At 39.5% G+C, this 20897-nt stretch overlaps 1 protein-coding gene, 1 long non-coding RNA gene and 1 other non-coding gene across 3 annotated transcripts; 2 read left to right on the top strand and 1 right to left on the bottom strand.

The window, feature by feature from the left end:
* Window positions 1-668, bottom strand: LOC147942379 (uncharacterized). Its single transcript, XR_015559555.1, has 2 exons — window positions 410-668; window positions 1-333 (listed from the first exon to the last, which is right to left on the bottom strand). It is a non-coding gene; the product is annotated as an uncharacterized LOC147942379 (long non-coding RNA).
* A 1628-nt stretch (window positions 669-2296) lies between these two features.
* LOC147942377 (uncharacterized) lies at window positions 2297-19167 on the top strand. The gene is made up of 6 exons (XM_087456034.1): window positions 2297-2324; window positions 2409-3892; window positions 15935-16140; window positions 16243-16492; window positions 16930-18527; window positions 18597-19167. The coding sequence occupies exons 1-6, from the start codon at window positions 2297-2299 to the stop codon at window positions 19165-19167; spliced, it is 4137 nt and encodes a 1378-aa protein (XP_087312160.1).
* Window positions 13001-13107, top strand: LOC147942378 (small nucleolar RNA R71). Its single transcript, XR_015560523.1, has one exon. It is a non-coding gene; the product is annotated as a small nucleolar RNA R71 (small nucleolar RNA).
* Window positions 19168-20897: the final 1730 nt, after the last annotated feature.

Raw genomic sequence — 20897 nt, 5'->3', positions numbered from 1 at the left:
AATTCAGCAAATTTATTTAAACAAATGATAAAATTCTTGTAAAATAAACATAATTTTTTTTTAATATAGAATATTTTCTAAACAATTTCACAGTTTGAAAACATTATACACAAATTATCCAAATGCAACAAAGATAAAAATTAGAATAGTTTAATGGAAATTATTTGATTTTCCCATAACATATCTGCAATATTTTCTCTAATATTTGCCATTAGATCTCCATCAGTTATAGCCGTAGTCTCCATGTAACCTTCATCATTCTCTAAATTTGTGTCGCTAATATCATTATCCTCCATTACTTCACCAAAATCTTCATCAAAATAATTTGAAATTCTGATAAAGTTATATAGTCTCATTGTAGCCATCACCACTCTTTTTTTAACATGAGTGTTATATCTAGGAAACTCACAAAGGATCCTCCATTTCTTCTTCCAAACTCCTAATGTTCTCTCAATGACTGAACGTAATGATGCATGGCAAATGTCCTCCATTTCTTATTGCACTTAAATTCTAACTAAAACTTAGACAAATGTGAAATATTATACTCGTGTTGATGTTTCTGTAGGAAAATTTGTATCTTCTTGCACGGACGAATTTCTGTTTTGTCTGCGGTTAGCCATACCTACAAATACAATTTTAAATTGATTTTTAGTTATTATATATAAGAGAAAATTTTAAAAATACTATGTAAGACATATGCATATATATTCAGTATAAGAGACTTATATATATATATATATATGTACTTAAAAAATATCATAAGTTTTAAAAGTTTCTGAGAAAATAGATTTACAATATTCTAAATGATTATCTAATAGTAATTATTGAGTTCATAGCACATTTGTTAATCTATAATAAAAATAATTTTATATCTTTAAATCTGATTAAATAAAGATTTATGTATATAAATTTTTTCTAAACATGTAATCCTATACAATATATATTCATATTATATATTAATATTAGGAGAAAATGTACCCAACAATTATGAATAAATATGATAAAGTAACTTATTTAACTTAAATTAGATAAACTATTATATCTAACAATAAATCTTATAGTAAATTTTACTTATGATTAAAATAAATGATTCCAATTTTTTTTAGAACAATATTTTACAAAACTAAGTGAGACTCACAAAATAATCTACAATTTAAGTGAGATTTATAAATAATCTACAAAATATGTGAGACATATGCATATATATTCAGTATAAGAGACTTATATATATATATATATATATATGTGTGTGTGTGTGTGTGTACTAAAAAAATTTCATAAGCTTTAAAAGTTTCTGAGAAAATAGATTTACAATATTTTAAATGATTATCTAATAGTAATTATTGAGTTCATAGCACATTTTTAAATCTATAATAAAAATAATTATCAATCTTTAAATCTGAGTAAATAAAGATTTATGTATATAAATTTTTCTAAACATGTAATCCTATACAATATATATTCATATTATATATATCTAATAACTAAGAAAATATTTTATCAAAAAAAAAACTAAGAAAAATATTAAGCACCACCATATATATATGTGTATATATATACATATATACATATATACAAATATAAGATCAGCATTCTCATTACATAATTGGTTGAAAAATAAGACAGTTTACAGTAACTAATATATAACATAAATATAGAATTGCTTAAACAGTCAAAAAAACTCTCTCGATGGCGACGGCGGATCTAGGGTTGTAACCCTCCAATGATCCTGTTGATTTTGCTGGTCAAAGTATGGGTGTTTATTGGGCTTCTATGGGATTCAGATCTGTGGTGTGGGAGGTCTCGGTATCTCCACACGATTGGTTTTATGATATTGCAGTTATGGGGGAGATTCTGGTGGTTTAAGAGGATCGGGCAAGGGGATTTCTGGCGGAAATCCTGGGTGCTCTCTTTGGGTCTCTGTCTAGCGGTGCAATCATGATTTGGGTCTCGGAGGTTGCAATCTGTGTGGGTATTAATGAGGATCAGGATCGAATATTGCGGGTCTTTATGGGGGAAATTTGCAGTCACGGATTGGAGAATCATCTCTCTTTGGACTGATATGGGTTTCCTTTCCTTCCATGGGAGGATTCTCTGGTATCGGAAATTTGGGCAGATGTTATTTCCTTTTCTGACGGATCTGTTCAGATTGAGGTTTTGGTGTTTTCACTACTATAAAAAGCAACTGAGGTTCTTCGAGTTGAGACACACTACATTTGGCTCTCTCTCTTTGAATATTTGCTTAGCTTTTTTCTTTCTGTTCACGAGTTCTTGGTTTGGGTGTGGTCGGGTAGTGATGTCGCAAGTGGGGCTTATGGGGAAAGGTTTGGCGGGGCAAAAGAAGAGTGTGGTGAGACCGAGGTGCAGGATTAAAATATCCTATTTTGATAATTCTGAGCTTATTGCAGGCTACTCCAAAACAGTTATTGGGAGGTGCTTTAATCCACCAATGCAGGATATGAAATCACTGTTGCTCATGTTATCTCGCATTTGGCAAGTGGAAGGGAGTGTCGCTGGTGCGGATCTGGGTTCTGGAAAATTCCAGTTTGATTTTAAGGAGGAAGAGGACATCGTCGAGGTTATGTCGATGGAGCCTTTCCACTTTGATTCTTGGATGGTGTCCTTGGTACGGTGGACTCCAGTGGTGGACCCTGCTTATCCATCATCCCTGAAGTTTTGGATTCGTGTGTCGGATGTCCCAATTCAATTTTGGGCAGAGCCTACGTTCCGTGACATTGGGTCAGATTTGGGTGTGGTTGAGGCGGTGGATATCGACAGAGCAAGGGTGCAGGTTACGGTTGATGGGTTTAAACAGCTTTGTTTTGAGCTTGACATTGAGTTTTTCAAAGGAGAAGTCACAATTGTAAAACTTTTTTATGAGCGGCTTTATGGTTGGTGTAAGACGTGTTTCAGTCTGTGTCATGATGAGACTGTCTGTCCGTTGTCCAAGGAAGTGACTCAAGTTGGTTCTAGGGGCCGTATGGAGGATCAATCCGAGAAAGCTCAAATCCTGACTTATAAGGGAGCGGTCATGGTGGATGGGAGGAGGGGTGCAGATCAGAGTGGGTCTTCCAATGGTAATTCTCATGGACCTTCACATGGTGTTTCTCGATCTAGTTCGGATCATGGTATGGGAGACTCGTCGCGACACAAGAATTCCTCCAAAGGATTTGCTAGTATGGGACAATCTCATGATCAAAGGGGGAGAAATGGTGCTGCTAGGGGACAACCACGACAGCGGTATGGTCCGAACTTTTCATCGGTTTCCGAGGAGGTCCGGGTGTCTGTTTTTGCACAGAAAAAACAGAGGCAGGTTAAGAGACCTCTTTTTCAGGAAACAACAGTGGGGGAGGTCCTAATGAACCAGTCTGCCCAAGCTACTCATACTCTCGAAGAAGGACAGATATTAGATGGGGCAGGAGAGGTTGCGGGAGCTGATGTTGATGTTGGGTCGAATGCGGGTTCTGTTGAGGATAACTTGAAGGTACCAGTGGAGGTTGCTACGGAACTGGGGACATGTCCTGCCCAGGTCCTGGATTTAGGGGAGGGGGCGCTTAATACGGTGGTTGATGTTGTCTCCAACACTTCAGGGATGGTTGACCAAACTGGTGTCGTTAAGGATTCTTTAGATTCTGATTCCTCAGAGCCGATTATTTTGGTTCACGATGCGGCTAGTGAGGCGGTCAATGCGGAAGGGATGGTGGGAGATGTCGTTGGGGAGACGGTTGACTTGGAGGTAGAGTTTGCTGATCTTGAGGATGCGGAGATGGATCAGTCCCAAGTAGGTTTTGAGGAGGATAAGATTGCTGGAGGTCATGTGGTTTTTCCAGACCATGAACAGGGAGCTCCTAATAAGTTGGAATTGGGCGAGAAGGGGAAAAAAGGGAAGGGGGTTTTGGTGCTTAGAGGCATTTCCACAAAAAAAGAGAAATGCTAACATGCTTTTATCACCAAGGCGTCGACCTCCTCCCCATGGACAGGAGCTAGGGGTATCCGGTACTAGCAACAAGACTCAGGAAGGGGTCAAAGGATGTCATGTTGGGGCCAGAATATTTTAAGTTGGAATTGTCAAGGTCTCGGAAATAAGACCACCATTGGAAATCTTAGAGATTTATGGAATAAACATAGGCCAGATTTTTTATTTCTTATGGAAACAAAACAATCTCTATCTCATTTGAAACAATTTGTAGGCCATTTTGGTTATAAAATTTTGAAAACTGTGAAACCTATTGGTTATAGTGGAGGTTTGGCGCTTTTTTACAACTAATAGAATAATTGATATTGGCAACCAATAGAATAATTGGCAACCATTAGAATAATTGATATTGAAGCTGTTCATAATGGAAGGATATTTAATATAACATTTGTATATGGGGATCCGGTACCCAAAAACCGTGATATGGTTTGGGAACGGTTATTACGGATTAGTATTTCAAGATCAACGCCTTGACTTGTTGTTGGAGATTTTAACGAATTACGGGGAATCATGAAAAAAGAGGGGGGCATGCGGCTTCGTTTCGTTCTTTTAATGGGATGATCCAGGATTGTGGGTTTTTGGAATTCTTGTACCTTGGTGATTATTTGTCCTAGAGAGGTTGGCGGGATAAGAAACCGATTCGGTGTAGATTGGATAGAGCTCTGGGTACTGAGGATTGGCATGACTTGTTTCCGGACACGGTCTGAAACTCATATTTTTGTGGTGGTGGATGAATGAAATGTGAATGTTATGATGATGAACAATGGTGAAAGCAAGGTGTTTCAATTCCCCTTATGCAATTGTAGTATAAGAGATGTCAATCCAATCTGAGTGTTTGCAAGCAACCAGGATGTGCATAAATGTCTAAGTCAAGCCAAATATAAAGGATGTTTGTCACTAACAATCCTATTGCAGAATGTAAAATGCAGAAAGTAAAAACTACTAAGATAGATGCTAAATGTAAAAAAAACAGACTAATCAAAGCTATAATGAACCAAGAACAGAAATAGAACTATGATAATGCAAGTAATGCAAGGCAAGTAATGAACATGACACTAAGTAAATGCAACAGAAATGCAACTAGAATGAGACAAGAGATAAGATAGGACAACTACAAAGCATAAACAAAAGTTCTGGGGATGAACTTGAGCAAGCACTCGATCAAGTGTAGATCGAGTGCAGGGTCGAGCTGGACAAATCCGGAAAACAGAGCAATGCAAGAAAAACAGAGCAATACAAAAGCAAATCAAACAACGATCAAACAACAGGATTTAAACTAGGAAATCAATAAACAAGGAAGGCCTTGAGGAGGGATTCATGGGCTGGACTATGATTGAGGTCATCTAACTTGGTCAACAAGTCTCAAACAACTTGAGCTAATCTCTAGAAATATATTTCTAAGACATGTTTAATCCACTCTCATGGCAAGAAACAATCAAACTCATGCATCTCTAGACTTGTTCTCACAAAGTAAAGAATCTACACAAGTAGGCATTAAGCAATATGTCAAATACCAAACAAGACCTCTAATCTCTTAGCAAGCCTAATGGTAAACTCTAGATCTAGCCTTATCTATGCTTCTTAAACATTGGTGTGATGCTAAGATGCTTGAAATCAGATCCTACCCTCTCAGTTATAGGACCAGCATTAAGAACATCTAGCCTAGAAGTGATCTACAACAATCAAGCTTGACCAAATCAAACAAACCTCAAACACAACCCAGCCTAACTCATCCTCAAGATCCTAAGCAACTACTCACAAGAACACATGATGAACATCAAAGTCATAAACCTAGAAAATGATGAAGCTTGCATGATTATATAGATAAAGCAAAGATCTACAATATTGAAGAAGGAATCAAACACGAATTCTTAATATCTTGAAAGTTATAGAACCAACAAAATCCAAGAATTCTTTGTTTTTCTCCTTCAAGGAGGTACAAGATATAAAAATAAAAGTGCAGAAGGAATAATTCCCCAAAAAGGTAAAAACTAGGTTTTTGACTCTCTAAAAAGATGGTATCCTTTGTGGCTGCTGGTACAAGGCCTTTAAATAGAAAAAGTAATGGAAGCCCTAAAAATGCTAAAAGACAAAATAGCTAGGCGGCTCGGCCAACTCGACCCGGTGCTCGGTCGAGTGACCGGTCGAGTTGGCTCCTCTTATGCTCCTTCCACTCGGTCGAGTCCCTCTCTGCACACAGTCGAGTGTCTAGTCGAGTGGGCGGTCGAGTGGGACTCCGGACCTTGGTTCTTCAGCCTTAACTCTCTTGCTTTCTCCTCATCATTGCTTCACTTCTCCTCAGCATTGCTTCCATGCTCCTTAAGCTCCAAAATCACCTGTTTATGCATGAAAAGATGCAAATGCAATGCAACTAAACTCTAATGCAAGAAGAGTCCTAAAGCTATACAATAATGGTCAAAATAGATAGCAAAAGATGCAAAAGATGTGAATATATTAAGGGAAAACAGGGTAAAATATATGAACATCAACACCCCCAAACTTAGTCTTTGCTTGCCCTCAAGCAAATGAACAAGACATAAGAAGGTAGGTGAGGTTTGAAAGTGGGATCTCAGCTCCTAAAGCTTGCAAATAGACCATCTAGAATCAATGTCCAAGTTATTAGTACTATGATGCAAGTTGAATGAGCTGTACTTAAAGATTTTAGACAAGCATATCACAACCTTTACTGATTTGAGCCTTAGATGTCCACATGCATTCAAATCAACCATTTCCTTTAACATTCATTAATCAAGAACATGAATCAATTCTATGCAATGCTTAAACTCATTTGGCTTTGTAGTAAAAGGTTTAGAGACAATGATGGTCTCTCTTTAGAGTGGGGCTTATCAATATCAAGGTTCTCTCATAAAAATGGATTGAGCTTTAGAAGAATGCTAAAGGTAAGAACACTTAGACACATACAAGAACAAAACCTTGTCTACCCAAAGGCACCCAAAGTGTTTATCCTATCAATCTAAACCCAATTGATCATAGTGCTACCCTTTAACTTCTTCTCTTCTCTTTCACCCTTTTCTCTTTCACCCTTTTCTCTTTTGATTTTAAAGTCTTAGGAGAGGTTTCTTATTTGATCTTTCTAGTGGAATGGGGGATTCTTACTTATTTGCTATGTTCTCTTTTCTTCTTATTCTTAAGACATACAAGCATTTTGCTATACTCTTCTTTTTCTTTCTTTCTTTTCTTTGACTGAAACCATCTTTAAACAATATCATACTTCTCATTCTTTCATTAGACTTTGATTTTACTTAAACACATTCCCCTCCTAAAGACTCTAACCTTTTCTTTCTCTTTTCCTCTTTTCTTTTCTTTCTTTTTCAAACAACCAAATCCCAAACCCAACAATGAAATCACCTAGTCCTATCTAGTTTGGAAAATGCAAACTAGAACTACACAAGGCATTATTCTTGTCAGTTCAAACCTAACACTTTCTACCAAGCTCAATCCCAAAATAGGCCTTACACACTCAAGAATAAACATGGCTTGAAAGAAGGGTTGGTTAAGGGTATTGGAAACTGGTTTTAATGATTCAATCAGCTATTTGGATCAACAAGAGTGGTAAAAAGGAGAAAGATGATCCAAATATGTATATGATATCCATGAGTTTAAAGCAATGCACACATTGATATTTAACAGTCAATATTAAGTTCTTATAAGTAGAAAATGGTGTCAAATCACAACATGCTTCAATATAGACCAAATGCAATGCAGGAATTCAATGTTTGGTTCAATCTTATGCTTCTAACTACTCAACTAGCATCAAAGTACTATTAACTTGGGCATTGATCCTAGTTTAGTGAATTAAACAAGCTAACAAGACAAAACTCATCATAGATCCCTAATGCAAATAATTAACAATCCTACATGAAACATGCTAAACAAGATGCTATTATGCAATGCAAACTACATGAACACTCTTTTTTTTATAAAGATTTTTGCAAAAATTTTCAAATTTTTAGGGGTTTTCTATGCCTTAGATGATATGCAAATACTAACATGATTATGCTAAAAATTTGAAATAAGAAAAAAAAACACAACATCAAATGCTATCTCAAACCCTCCTCCAAACTTAAATCACACAGTCCTCTGTGTGAAAGAAATTTGTAAGAGGATTCAAGACCAAAAACAAAACACAACATCAAATGCTATGATATTTACAAGTGAAGGTGATAGTGGTACCTCAAGGATTGGAGAAGAAGCTGTCCACATCCTCATTCATGCTGTCAAAAGTGTAGTTGGGGTCTTGTTGATGACTTGGAGGTGGAGATTGAGGCAGTTCGATGATGGGAATCGACCGGGACTCGGTCGAGTACGTGGTCGAGTGGGGGGGGGGGTCGAGTTGGACTGCGGATGTCAAAATTCTGACCTTGCTGCTTGTAGAACTGCTGGTAGAGTGTTGGATCCATGAAGTACTGGGGTGGGATGGGAGGGTAACCTGGATATCCTGGATAAGCAGCTGGAGGTGGGAAGCCATAAGGTGATCTGGGTTGGAACTCGGCCGAGTGCATCTGGGGTGCTCGGTCGAGTGGGTGCTCGAGTGACCCGGTCGAGTACCTCAAAAATTGTTGTTCTCGGCTACTTGAACTCCTCTTCCTCTAATTTGGCTCGTACATTGAAGCTCTAGCTGGTTCCACAGGGTTTGCAACTCTTGAGAGTGCTCTAGTTGAGCTACTCCTCCTCAAAGGGCTTGAATGGCTTGGAGATGAGTTTGCACTCTTCAGCTCAGCAATCTCCTTTTTTAGGCCCTTGATGGACTTAGCCATATTGGTCACCTTCTTCTTAAGCTTATCAAACCTCTTCCCATGCCACTTGCTCCACTTTTGTAGGAGAGTCAACCTCTTGCTAGTCTCTCTCACTCCTCTACTATCCCTTGGGTTGGGCTCATAATCTTCAAAGTAAAATTGCTCCTCCCAATCAGCCATTTGTACATCTCCAGCTTCATCAACTCTAGGTTGAACTATCCCATCAAACAAGAACTCATCAGCTGGCCAAAAGTCAATGTTTGCTCCTTCTTGAATGGTGGGGAGCTCTTGGTTAGGTAAGATCAATTGTTTTTTCCCAACTGTTGGAAGCTCAAAGTTGAAGATGTGATTTCCTTGGCCAATATGAGAGTAGAGGTGAGGTAGCTTGAGTCAATCCATCTTGGCAAAACCTTCTCTCCTCTAAGTGGGACCTTGGCAGCTTGTAGTATTGGAGTGATGATGCCTCCAATGGCTAAGGCTCCTCTTGACCCTTTGTTTTGTAGCTTGCCTACCCAACTTCTCAAATATATCATGTGGTCAATGAACACCATTGCAAGGTCAGTCTCCACAGTGGTCCCAAGAATGATGGTTCCATTTCTTGCCTCAAGGATGATTCCATTGAGAGTCATGTCAATTATCTTGAGCTCACCCTCATTGAGATTTCCAGTCTCCTTCCTAGCAAAGAATGTATTTGCTAAGGCCTTGTGGAAGTACCTTAGGACTTGGCTTCTTATCTTTGAACTCTTGGTCTTGGAGGATGAATAGGTGATGTTGTCTCCAATGGTTTCCCAAATGGCATAGAGCTCCTCTCTTGGTATCATCAAGCTCCTATTACTACCAACTTCAAAACCAAACACATTTGCTATCTTCTTCAATGAAAGCTCATAGTTCTTCCCCTTGATTATGAAAGCAATATGACCAGATCCAAACTCATCATCCTTCCTTGCATATGTGTGCAGCTTGACTGTGGCTAGAAACTCACAACTTTCTTCTTTATACCCCTCCATGCAAAGCCCCATGAACTTGGTTAGGTTGCTCTTCTCAAAAAGATACTCCACATCTTCATCAATGGCTAGCTTCTCCATGGTTTCCTTGTGTGGAAACCTAGTTCCCAGGAACTCCATTCTCATGAAGGCTTCATAAAGTTGCCTCTTTGTCAATCCACAAGATTCTGCTTCTCCATCATCCTCTAACTCTTCTTCTTCACTTTCTTCCTCACTTTCAATTTCAATCTCCTCTTGTTCAACCCCAACTGATGGCCTCTTCCCCTTGGCCTTGTTTCTCCTCATGAACTCACTAAGAGTTGGCTCCCTTTCTTCTTCACTTTCAGTTCTCTCAGGATCTTCCTCAACTGACTGATTTCTTGAACACGGCATCTGACTCGATCGACCACTCGTACCACCACTCGGTCGAGTGCATGCTCGAGTGGGGCGTCGAGTGGTTCTTCCAACTTCTCCTCTTGATTGTAGGCGATCATCACAACGTTCCATGGAGCTTGCAGCCACTTGTTGAGACTTCCTAGTAATCCTTGAAGACATTTTCGAATAGAACTGAAGGGAATAGACTCAAAGCTTAAGGTTAATAGGTTAGTGACCCAAAAACTTAAAAGAGCTAAGCTTGAGCAAAAAATGAACTTTGAGAGAGATTTTAAAACTTGATTTTAGTTGTTTTGAGCAAATGAGAGAGTGTGAGAGATATAGGATCGTGTAAGGCTCTATTTAAAGAAGCTAAGGGGACAAGGAGACAAGGGTGGAGCGTCCATACCATTCAAATTTGAAATAGGAATCTTTGACCTGCTTTTTGCTGCCACTCGACCAGCACGTGGTCGAGCTCCTTGACCAAAGTTTGAAATTTCAAAAAATTTCTTCTTTTTCTTCCCTCCACTCAATCATTCTAGAGAAATGAGAATCGAGTGGGCCTTACTTCTTTGCCAACTCGGTCGAGCACCTCTCTTGGGCTGGTCGAGTGGGCTTGCGAATCTCCTTCCCCAAGTCCAAATCTCTCCATACCCATCTACACTTTCATTGAAAGGCCTGTCCAACACAAACATAAAAGAAAAGACATCAAAACTACAAGGAAAATAAAGCATATTTACAAAGGATACCTTAGGGACTTCCTCCTTAGTGAGCTTGTTTAGAGTCACTAAGCTTGACTTTGGTTGCCTTCTTAGGCTTTGTTTAGATACCAAGGAGGTGATTAAATCCTCCCTGGCACTTCTTGATCACTGTGAGTCTGATCCTTGATCACTTCACCCTTAACACACAAACCATATTTCTTCTTGATTTTGAGCCTTGGTCTTGCTTTCCTCAAAGACCTCTTGTTTATCTTGACTTGGAGATCCTTAACCATACCAGTCAACTCTTGAACTGACATCTTAAGCTTTTCCACAGAATCTTCTTGAAGAGAGAGATTGTCCTTTGGAGCTGCCACTTCACTTAAACCTTCATGACCACCTTTGTCCTTGATAGTAAAAGGTTGATCATCAATGGTAGGAAGGTTGGTTGGGTTATAGATGTTAAACTTCATAGCTATACCCTCAGAAATGTTCAAGGTCACAAGACCTTCCTTAACATCAATAACAGCTCCAACTGTGGCTAAAAATGGCCTCCCAAGGATGATAGGATCTTTAGGTTCCTTGTCCATCTCCAATACCACAAAATCTGTATGAACCCTTGCTCTTCCTATCTTGACTGGAATATTCTCCAACTTGCCAACCACATCTTTGTTTGAACCATCAGCTAGGCATATATAAAGGTTGATGGACTTGAAGTCAGTGTGCCCAAGCTTTTGTGCTATAAAATAGGGCATCATACTGATAGATTCTCCCAAGTCACATAAGCACTGGTTGTAGTGAAGATAGCTAAGTGTGCAAGGCAGGTAGAATGGACCTGGATCTTTAAGCTTAATTGGGATGATAACTCCTCCAAGGTCTTCAAGATCCTTCTCATCTTGAGCTTGAGCCTTCTTCTTTGATAAATCAAGCAAAAAATCCTTATAGAGAGGATATGGATCATACTGTTCCAAGGCAGGTCTTCTCTCTTCTTCTTGGTAAGCAATGATGATCTCTTGTATTGCCATCACTTCCTCTTGTTTCTCAATCACAACCTCTTCTTTCAAAGCTTTCTCTTCCTCTTGTTGCAAAGCCAACATTTCTTTTTTCTCAATGATTTCCCTTAATTCCTTAAGCTTCTGTGCCTTGAAACGTCCTGGGAATGGTAGAGGCGGTTTGTAAGCAGGAGGGATGTACTTAGCAGGCTTGACAGCTTCTGACTCTTCAGCTCGATCGACCACTCGAACACTCACTCGGTCGAGTGCTTGCTGGAGCACCTGGTCGAGTGCAATACCGGATTCAGTCTGCTTTGCACAAACTTCACTCTGAGCTTCAAGAAATGACCAATCCTCCCCAACTTGAACTTCATTGCCCTCAGTGACTTCTTCTTCAAAGATATGAATGGCTTTGGCAGTAAACTCCCTTGGGTTTTGAACTGCTTTTCCAGGGAGTTGGTTGGGCTTAGGAGCTGAAGTAGATGCTATATTGCTCTCCATATACTTCACTCTTGAGTTCAGACCTTCAAACTTCATATTGAGATCATTATACTGTGATGTTAACCTTTGGTTCAACTCAGCAAACTGTTTGGCTTCCTCAATCTTTCCATTGGTTTGCCCAATCAACAGCTGTTGTATCATTACTCTTAGGTCTTGTTCCTGGCCTTGGTTAGTCTGAAACCCTGGTGGGGGACACAATTGGGGCTGGAACACTTGGTGTTGCTGCTTAGGTGCATAGTTGTTCTGTTGTTAAGGCTGAGGAGGTGGATAGACTTGGTCTTAAGGGTTGGCTACATTGGTGCTCCTATAAGAGAGGTTGTTCTGCTTGAATCACCCACCTTGGTTGTAGCCTTTGTATCCTCCTCCTTGGTTCTGCATATAACACAACTCAGCAAATTCCCTATCTCCTTCTTGGACTGGAGCTTCTTCTTCACCAATGAAGTGAATGGTTTTTGATTGTCTTAGGAGAATCTTGTCAAGCTTCTCATTGACCATCTTTAAATCCTGCTTGTATTTGTCCTCTTGATCAGTGGAGGGGATCCTTATGGTTCTATCATAATCTTCATTATAATTACCATCTGACTGAGCAAGGTTCTCAACCAATTCCCAGCCTTCTTCCACATTCTTGTTGAGAAAGTTTCCATTGGAGGCTGTATCAAGAAGCATTCTTATTTTGGGAAGCACTCCTCTATACAAAGTGCTTAGAAGGGACTCATTGCTGAAGCCATGGTGAGGACACTGAGTCTGGAATCCTTTAAACCTCTCCCAAGCTTCACAAAAGCTCTCATTATTCCTTTGAGCAAACCCAGAAATTTCATTCCTCAACCTAGCAGTCCTTGCATTGGAGAAGAACTTGGCCAGAAAAGCTTTCTTGCATGCATCCCATGTGGTTATTGCTCCAGTAGGAAGAGTCTTCTCCCATAGATGAGCTTTTTCTCCAAGGGAAAATGGGAATAACCTTAACTTGAAGCCATCTTCACTTACTCCATTGATTTTTGTGAGTCCACATATCCTGTCAAACTCATCAAGGTGATCTAGAGGATCCTCCATTGGCAACCCATGAAATTTATTGGCTTTTATCATGGAGATCAATCCACTCTTGATTTCATAATTATTATTGGCAACTGCAAGAGGCACAATACCAGCTCTTTGGTTGTGTGTGTTAGGTGCATCCCCAGCACCAATGTTCCTTGCCCTTGGAGCTTGTTGATCTTGCTGCTCCATGACTACTTGTTCTTCTTTTTCCTGAACTACTCTTCTTTGCTTATGTCTCAAACCCTTTTGTAGCATGTGGATGTTGTCAATAGGCCTTTGAAGATTGTCTTTGCCTTTTGACCTTGTGTGCATCAACAAACTCGAGTACATACTCGAATAGGTACACGGTCGAGCGCAAGCTCGAGTGGGTGGTCGAGTCGACTGGAAAGTGATGTCTATTTGTATCCGGCTTCTGACTCTATCAAGTGCTCGATCACTACTCGGTCGAGTGGTGGTCGAGTGGGTACCTGAAACTCAAGACAGCTAAGCAAAAGAAGATTTGAGTTCAGTAACTTCACAAGTGTATAAACAAACTTAATCTTAGACTAATAATGATCCTAAATGTCACAAAACAAACTCAAATGGGCAACGGCGCCAAATTGAAACTCATATTTTTGTGGTGGTGGATGAATAAAATGTGAATGTTATGATGATGAACAATGGTGAAAGCAAGGTGTTTCAATTCCCCTTATGCAATTGTAGTATAAGAGGTGTCAATCCAATCTGAGTGTTTGCAAGCAATCAGGATGTGCATAAATGTCTAAGTCAAGCCAAATGTAAAGGATGTTTGTCACTAACAATCCTATTGCAGAATGTAAAATGCAGAAAGTAAAAACTACTAAGATAGATGCTAAATGTAAAGAGAACAGACTAATCAAAGCTATGATGAACCAAGAACAGAAATAGAACTATGATAATGCAAGTAATGCAAGGCAAGTAATGAACATGACATTAAGTAAATGCAACAGAAATGCAACTAGAATGAGACAAGAGATAAGATAGGACAACTACAAAGCATAAACAAAAGTTCTGGGGATGAACTTGAGCAAGCACTCGATCAAGTGTAGATCGAGTGCAGGGTCGAGCTGGACAAATCCGGAAAACAGACCAATGCAAGAAAAACAGAGCAATACAAAAGCAAATCAAACAACGATCAAACAACAAGATTTAAACTAGGAAATCAATAAACAAGGAAGGCCTTGAGGAGGGATTCATGGGCTGGACTATGATTGAGGTCATCTAACTTGGTCAACAAATCTCAAACAACTTGAGCTAATCTCTAGACATATATTTCTAAGACATGTTTAATCCACTCTCATGGCAAGAAACAATCAAACTCATGCATTTCTAGACTTGTTCTCACAAAGTAAAGAATCTACACAAGTAGGCATTAAGCAATATGTCAAATACCAAACAAGACCTCTAATCTCTTAGCAAGCCTAATGGTAAACTCTAGATCTAGCATTATCTATGCTTCTTAAACATTGGTGTGATGCTAAGATGCTTGAAATCAGATCATACCCTCTCAGTTATAGGACCAGCATTAAGAACATCTAGCCTAGAAGAGATCTACAACAATCAAGTTTGACCAAATCAAACAAACCTCAAACACAACCGAGCCTAACCCATCCTCAAGATCCTAAGCAACTACTCACAAGAACACATGATGAACATCAAAGTCATAAACCCAGAAAATGATGAAGCTTGCATGATTAGATAGATAAAGCAAAGATCTACAATATTGAAGAAGGAATCAAACACGAATTCTTAATATCTTGAAAGTTATGGAACCAACAAAATCCAAGAATTCTTTGTTTTTCTCCTTCAAGGAGGTACAAGATCTAAAAATAAAAGTGCAAAAGGAATAATTCCCCAAAAAGGTAAAAACTAGGTTTTTGACTCTCTGAAAAGCTGGACTCCTTTGTGGCTGCTGGTACAAGGCCTTTAAATAGAAAAAATAGTGGAAGCCCTAAAAATGCTAAAAGACAAAATAGCTAGGCGGCTCGGCCAACTCGACCCGGTGCTCGGTCGAGTGACCGGTTGAGTTGGCTCCTCTTATGCTCCTTCCACTCGGTCGAGTCCCTCTCTGCACACGGTCGAGTGTCTGGTCGAGTGTTTGGTCGAGTGGGCGGTCGAGTGGGACTCCGGACCTTGGTTCTTCAGCCTTAACTCTCTTGCTTTCTCTTCATGATTGCTTCACTTCTCCTCAACATTGCTTCCATGCTCCTTAAGCTCCAAAATCACCTGTTTATGCATGAAAAAATGCAAATGCAATGCAACTAAACTCTAATGCAAGAACAGTCCTAAAGCTATGCAATAATGGTCAAAATGGATAGCAAAAGATGCAAAAGATGTGGATATATTAAGGGAAAACAGGGTAAAATATATGAACATCACGGTCACAGAATATTTTCCAATGATAGCCTCGGATCACAAACCATTGGTGGTTAGTATTGGTGCCAAGCGGCCATGGGGGCGTCAGTGTTTTATGTTTGATAGATGTTGGGTTGGTAAAGCGGGTTTGATGGAGGGTATTGCCGCAGGCTGGGGCGGTGTTCCAGTCCAGGACCAGCAAAACTTTGTGGCTAAACTTGGTAATTGCCGACGGGAAATATCTTAGTGGCGGAAAGCACATGTACCTTTTAGGAGGGATGTGATTGAGGATCTTAAAAGACAGCTGGAGGTAGCTCAGGCGAATGATGCGGTAGATCCTAGGGACATATCGATGTTAACCTCCCGGCTGCGTGAGGCTTACAAGGATGAGGAAATCTATTGGCATCAAAAAAGTCAGAATAGATGGATGCGTGTGGGGGATAAAAACACAAAGTGATTTCAGGCCCAAACAAAGCAACGCCGGGCATGGAATCGAATTATTGGTCTGTTTGATAGAAATAGCATTTGGTCTACAAAGGATGACGTTATATGCAGTACTGTTGTAACGTATTTTGAGGATTTGTTTACTTCGACTAATCCTGACACTTTTGAGGAGGCTCTAAGTGAGGTTACACCGGTACTCTCGGAGGAGGATAATGAGCGGTTGACAGCCCCGGTTACGGATATAGAGATATGTAAGGCTTTGTTTATGATGCATCCGGATAAGGCTCCAGGCCCAGATGGCATGACCGCTTTGTTTTTCCAGAAGTACTGGAGGGTTATAAAGTCGGATCTGGTTGCTATGGTTAATGAGTTTTTTGTGGAGGGTATTTTTGATAAGAGATTAAATCGGACGCATATTTGTCTTATTCCCAAGGTTGCCAAGCCTACTCGGATGGCAGAGTTGCGTCCGATTAGCCTGTGTAATGTGGGATACAAGATCATTTCTAAAATCTTGTGTCAACGGCTCAAAGTGGTTTTACCAAACCTTGTATCGGAGACTCAATCTGCCTTTGTGCCAGGTCGGCTGATTTCTGATAATATCTTGATAGCCCAGAAAATGTTTCATGGTCTCCGGACTAACCCGTCCTGTAAAGGAAAATATATGGCAATAATGACAGATATGAGCAAAGCGTATGATAGGGTCGAGTGGGGTTTCGTCGAAGCTTTACTACGGAAAATGGGTTTTGCGGAAAATGGGTATCTTGGGTTTTGTTTTGTGTCTCTTCGGTCGAGTATCAGGTACTGATTAATGGCCAACCCAACGGGCTGATAGCCCCGGAGCGAGGGTTGAGTCAGGGTGACCCTATGTCTCCCTATCTGTTTATCCTTTGTACGGAGGTACTTATTGCTAATATTCGGAAGGCTGAACGGGATAAACTGATATCAGGGATCAAGGTCGCTAATAAATGTCCACCGATTACGCATTTGTTGTTTGTGGATGATAGTCTTTTCGTTTGTAAGGCCGATCGGGTTCAATGTGGGGTCATATTAGATATTTTGAAGAAATATGAGGAGGTTTCGGGCCAACAGATCAATTTTGATAAGTCCTCAATTCAATTTGGACATAAGATTGCTGAAGCGGTAAAAAGTGAGGTCCAAGGGGTGCTTGGGATATCAAATTTGGGCGGGATGGGGTCTTACCTCGGGATTCCCGAGAGTTTGGGAGGATCCAAAACAAAGGTTTTCTCCTATGTTCGGGATAGGTTACAGGGTCGAACGAATGGTTGGACGACAAAGCAACTTTCTTGGGGCGGTAAAGAGGTGATGATAAAATCAGTTGCTATTGCGGTACCGACTTTTGTTATGTCCTGTTTCCGGCTGCCAAAAATTGTCACGTCCAAGCTAACTAATGCGGTGGCAAATTTCTGGTGGCATTCGGGACAGTCTAGGGGTATGCATTGGTTAGCATGGGATAAATTATGTGAGAGCAAGCAGTTGGGTGGTTTGGGCTTTAGGAATATTGATGACTTTAATACTGCTTTGTTGGCTAAACAATTATGGCAGCTGATTGAGGTACCAAATTCCCTTTTTGCACGAGTGTTCAAAGGCCGGTATTATAGGAATTCTCATCCTATGGATCCGATACGTTCATACTCCCCTTCCTATGGATGGCGGAGTATTGTTTCTGCTAGATCTTTGGTAAACAAAGGGCTTATTATACGGGTTGGTTCTAGGGAGTCCATTTCTATATGGACTGATCCATGGATACCAGCTCAATTCCTAAGACCAGCTTTGAGTCAGGGTCTTTTTCTGGACTTTTCCTTACAAATTTCACCTCTCATCGATCGCCAATCTAATTCTTGGCGTATGGATATGCTCAGTGAGCATTTTACCCAGGAGGATGCGGCTTTGATCGGGGCTTTGCCTTTGGGTAGTTCACACCAGGAGGACTTGATGGGTTGGCATTATATCAAATCCGAAAAGTACACGGTTAAATCAGGTTATGAAATGGAACGTTTGGCGAGGCTTCGACTTTCCCAAACTACTAGGTATGGGCCGAGTATTACCCCTCTCCTAGCGGGAGTTTGGCGAGTGGCTTGTCCACCGAAGATCAGGCATTTGATGTGGCAGGTCTTATCCGGGTGCATATCGGTTACGGCAAATCTGAGGAGACGGGGCTTTGCTTGTGATTCAGTTTGTGCTCGTTGTGGAGCAGAAGAGGAAACAGCTAATCATGCGATATTTAGGTGCCCACCAGCTCGACAGGTTTGGGCTTTAGCTCAGGTGACGGTTGGCTCGGTCACTTTCCCTACCGAATCCTTGTATGCAAATGTGGATCATTTTTTGGGATCTTCTAATCCGGGTTCTCAAGTTGCGGCTTTCCCTTGGATCATGTGGTACATATGGAAGGCGATGAATGCATGCGTTTTTGAGAATGTTATGGAAAAGCCAGAGTAGGTTGTTAGGTTAGCGGTGGGGGAGGCAGCTACATGGTTGCATGCTCAGGTGGATGAGGGGGATAAGGATTCGCCTCCTCTTCCACCGGGCCCTCATAGAGGGGAACCGGCAAGCCGGGTTTCTATGCCCACTGTTTTCTCAGGTTACCGGTGCTTTGTAGATGGATCCTGGAAGGCGGGTGATGTTTTTGCAGGTGCAGGATGGGTGTTTTCTTCTTTTCAGGATGACACGCCGATAAGGGGAGCCTCCAATTTCCGCCGTAGTCTTTCCCCTTTGCATGCTGAAATCGAAGCTTTTGTTTGGACAATGCGGTGCATAATTGGTCATGACTTTCGAGAAGTGGCTTTTTATACCGATTGTTCGGATTTGGTGAAGATGGTGTTTTCTCCTCAAGATTGGCCGGCTTTCAAGACATACCTCGACGATATCAAGATGGACAAGGAGGAATTTTCATCCTTCTCTTTATCTTTAATTTCAAGAAATGCTAATACTAGTGCGGACTCTTTGGCACGCCAAGCGCGAACCTCTCCGCATCCTGTTTTATTTGTAAACAATTTCTCTTCTTATTGGCTCATGTGAGCTGATCTTTTATGTTGTTAAAAAAAAAATAATAATAATAATAATAATAATAATAATATTAATAATAATAATAATAATAATAATAATAATAATAATAATAATAATAATAATAATAATAATAATAAAACATAAATAGAACTACTAACATATTATATAGCATAAATATATTTATTTATGAAATAAAAATACACACCTTTCAACAAAAAAATGTGGAAACAAAATGTGATAGAATAGTTTTGATTGTCCTTTAAAATTCTGCACAAAAAAAATAGATGTTACAATAAATAAGAAAAATAAAAAATAAAAAATATGTTTATTTATAAAAAAAAATACCTTTGATGGAGAGAAGATGAATGGAAATAAAGTTGAGAGGAATTTGAAATATTTTTTTTGTGTTGGTTGTAAAAGGGAAGAATTGGTGTGTTATATATAGAGGATAAATGTGTTGAATCTATGGGAAAAAATTTTGATCTGCCGATGGACAGCTTCAAAAAGCCTGTGGGTGAATTAACCAGTGTTTCTCCTGCATTTATGGCTAAAAGACAAAAAAAAATAAACTGTACACGGAAGAACTGCATAACTTTTTTAAACGAAAAAAAAGGTTGAATGGTGTTTTTAAGACAGTGGAACTGTAGGTGCGGATCCCTGCCTTTTATCAGCCATGCCATTCAAAGCCTCTACATTAACATTTTTGAAGTACATTTTGTGCTATGCCCTTTAAGTTTTTCTTATTTACTTTTTTTTTACAAAATGAACTCCTAAACAATTTCCAAAAATAACAATGCAGAGAACTTCAATTATTAAACCTTCTTAATTCAACCAACATTTGTTACATTTCTTGCCATAAAATCTAGACAACATCTATACGTTCCGCTTTTTCCAAAAACTACTCTATCCATTAAAGTTTTATTCCCATAAAATACCCAAAACTATGTATAATCTCTCAAATTTAAATGATACAACTGATTTTCCATAACAAAAAATTACAATCCCCATAATTATTATAACATTAATAAAGTTACTACAAACGCAGAACGCAATTTTAGGTTGATTAGAAAACTAATATTCTCAAATATTTAACTTCATCAAGAAGTTATTTAACTTCTTTAGTAACTGAATAGAAAATAGCGAAAATATAAAATCACTTAAAGTTTTATTTTATTGAAGTAAATTTGGGTTCTACCTTTATAGTTTAACTTATTTAAAAAAAATTTCGGATAAATCTTTCTCTTCTTAATAGATCTCTTCCTTTCCAGTTCCAGCTAGTATTAATTTTCAAGCCTGAGTATTTTAAGCAAGTTTCTAGCGGAGGCAATCAACCATAGGTGTGGCCTTTGCATCGGAACGTATAAAATCTGATGTGAATAGAAGAAAAAGAAAGAAGAAAGATAGGCGGATGACTTTACTATAGTATATGTCGAAAAAAACCTTGAGCCCTCGGGGCTCCATCCGAACATGTGACTCAACATGAAAAAAGCCCTTTCCCCTTTCTCTGATAATAAGGAAAGCTTCTTAGCTCCAACCTATACAAGGGTAGCAAGAGGGCGCTTATGCCCCGACGGTGGGGCCTTATGGGGAAGGGCGAGTCGAGTAGCTTTAGCCGCGACCCCCCGGGAAACTAACCTCAATTTTTTTTTAGAAAGAGCAGATAGATCCTATCCCCTATATCGAACACTAATTCCTCTATTTACAAAACTGATCCCTACATATTTGCACAAAATAACATTAAG

This window comes from Camelina sativa, chromosome 6 (assembly GCF_030686135.1).
Source record: "Camelina sativa cultivar CO46 ecotype springtype chromosome 6, ASM3068613v1".
NCBI classification, from domain to species: domain Eukaryota; kingdom Viridiplantae; phylum Streptophyta; class Magnoliopsida; order Brassicales; family Brassicaceae; genus Camelina; species Camelina sativa.
This window is presented reverse-complemented; position numbering and strand designations above follow the sequence as displayed.

Excerpts from the sequence above, each read along its gene's own strand:
- LOC147942377 (XM_087456034.1), top strand. The coding sequence starts at position 2,297 with ATGTCGCAAGTGGGGCTTATGGGGAAAG. Across the intron at positions 2,325-2,408 it reads AGTGGGGCTTATGGGGAAAG|GCTACTCCAAAACAGTTATT; the intron begins GTTTGGCGGGGC and ends AGCTTATTGCAG. Across the intron at positions 16,493-16,929 it reads AGTCGGATCTGGTTGCTATG|GTACTGATTAATGGCCAACC; the intron begins GTTAATGAGTTT and ends GTCGAGTATCAG.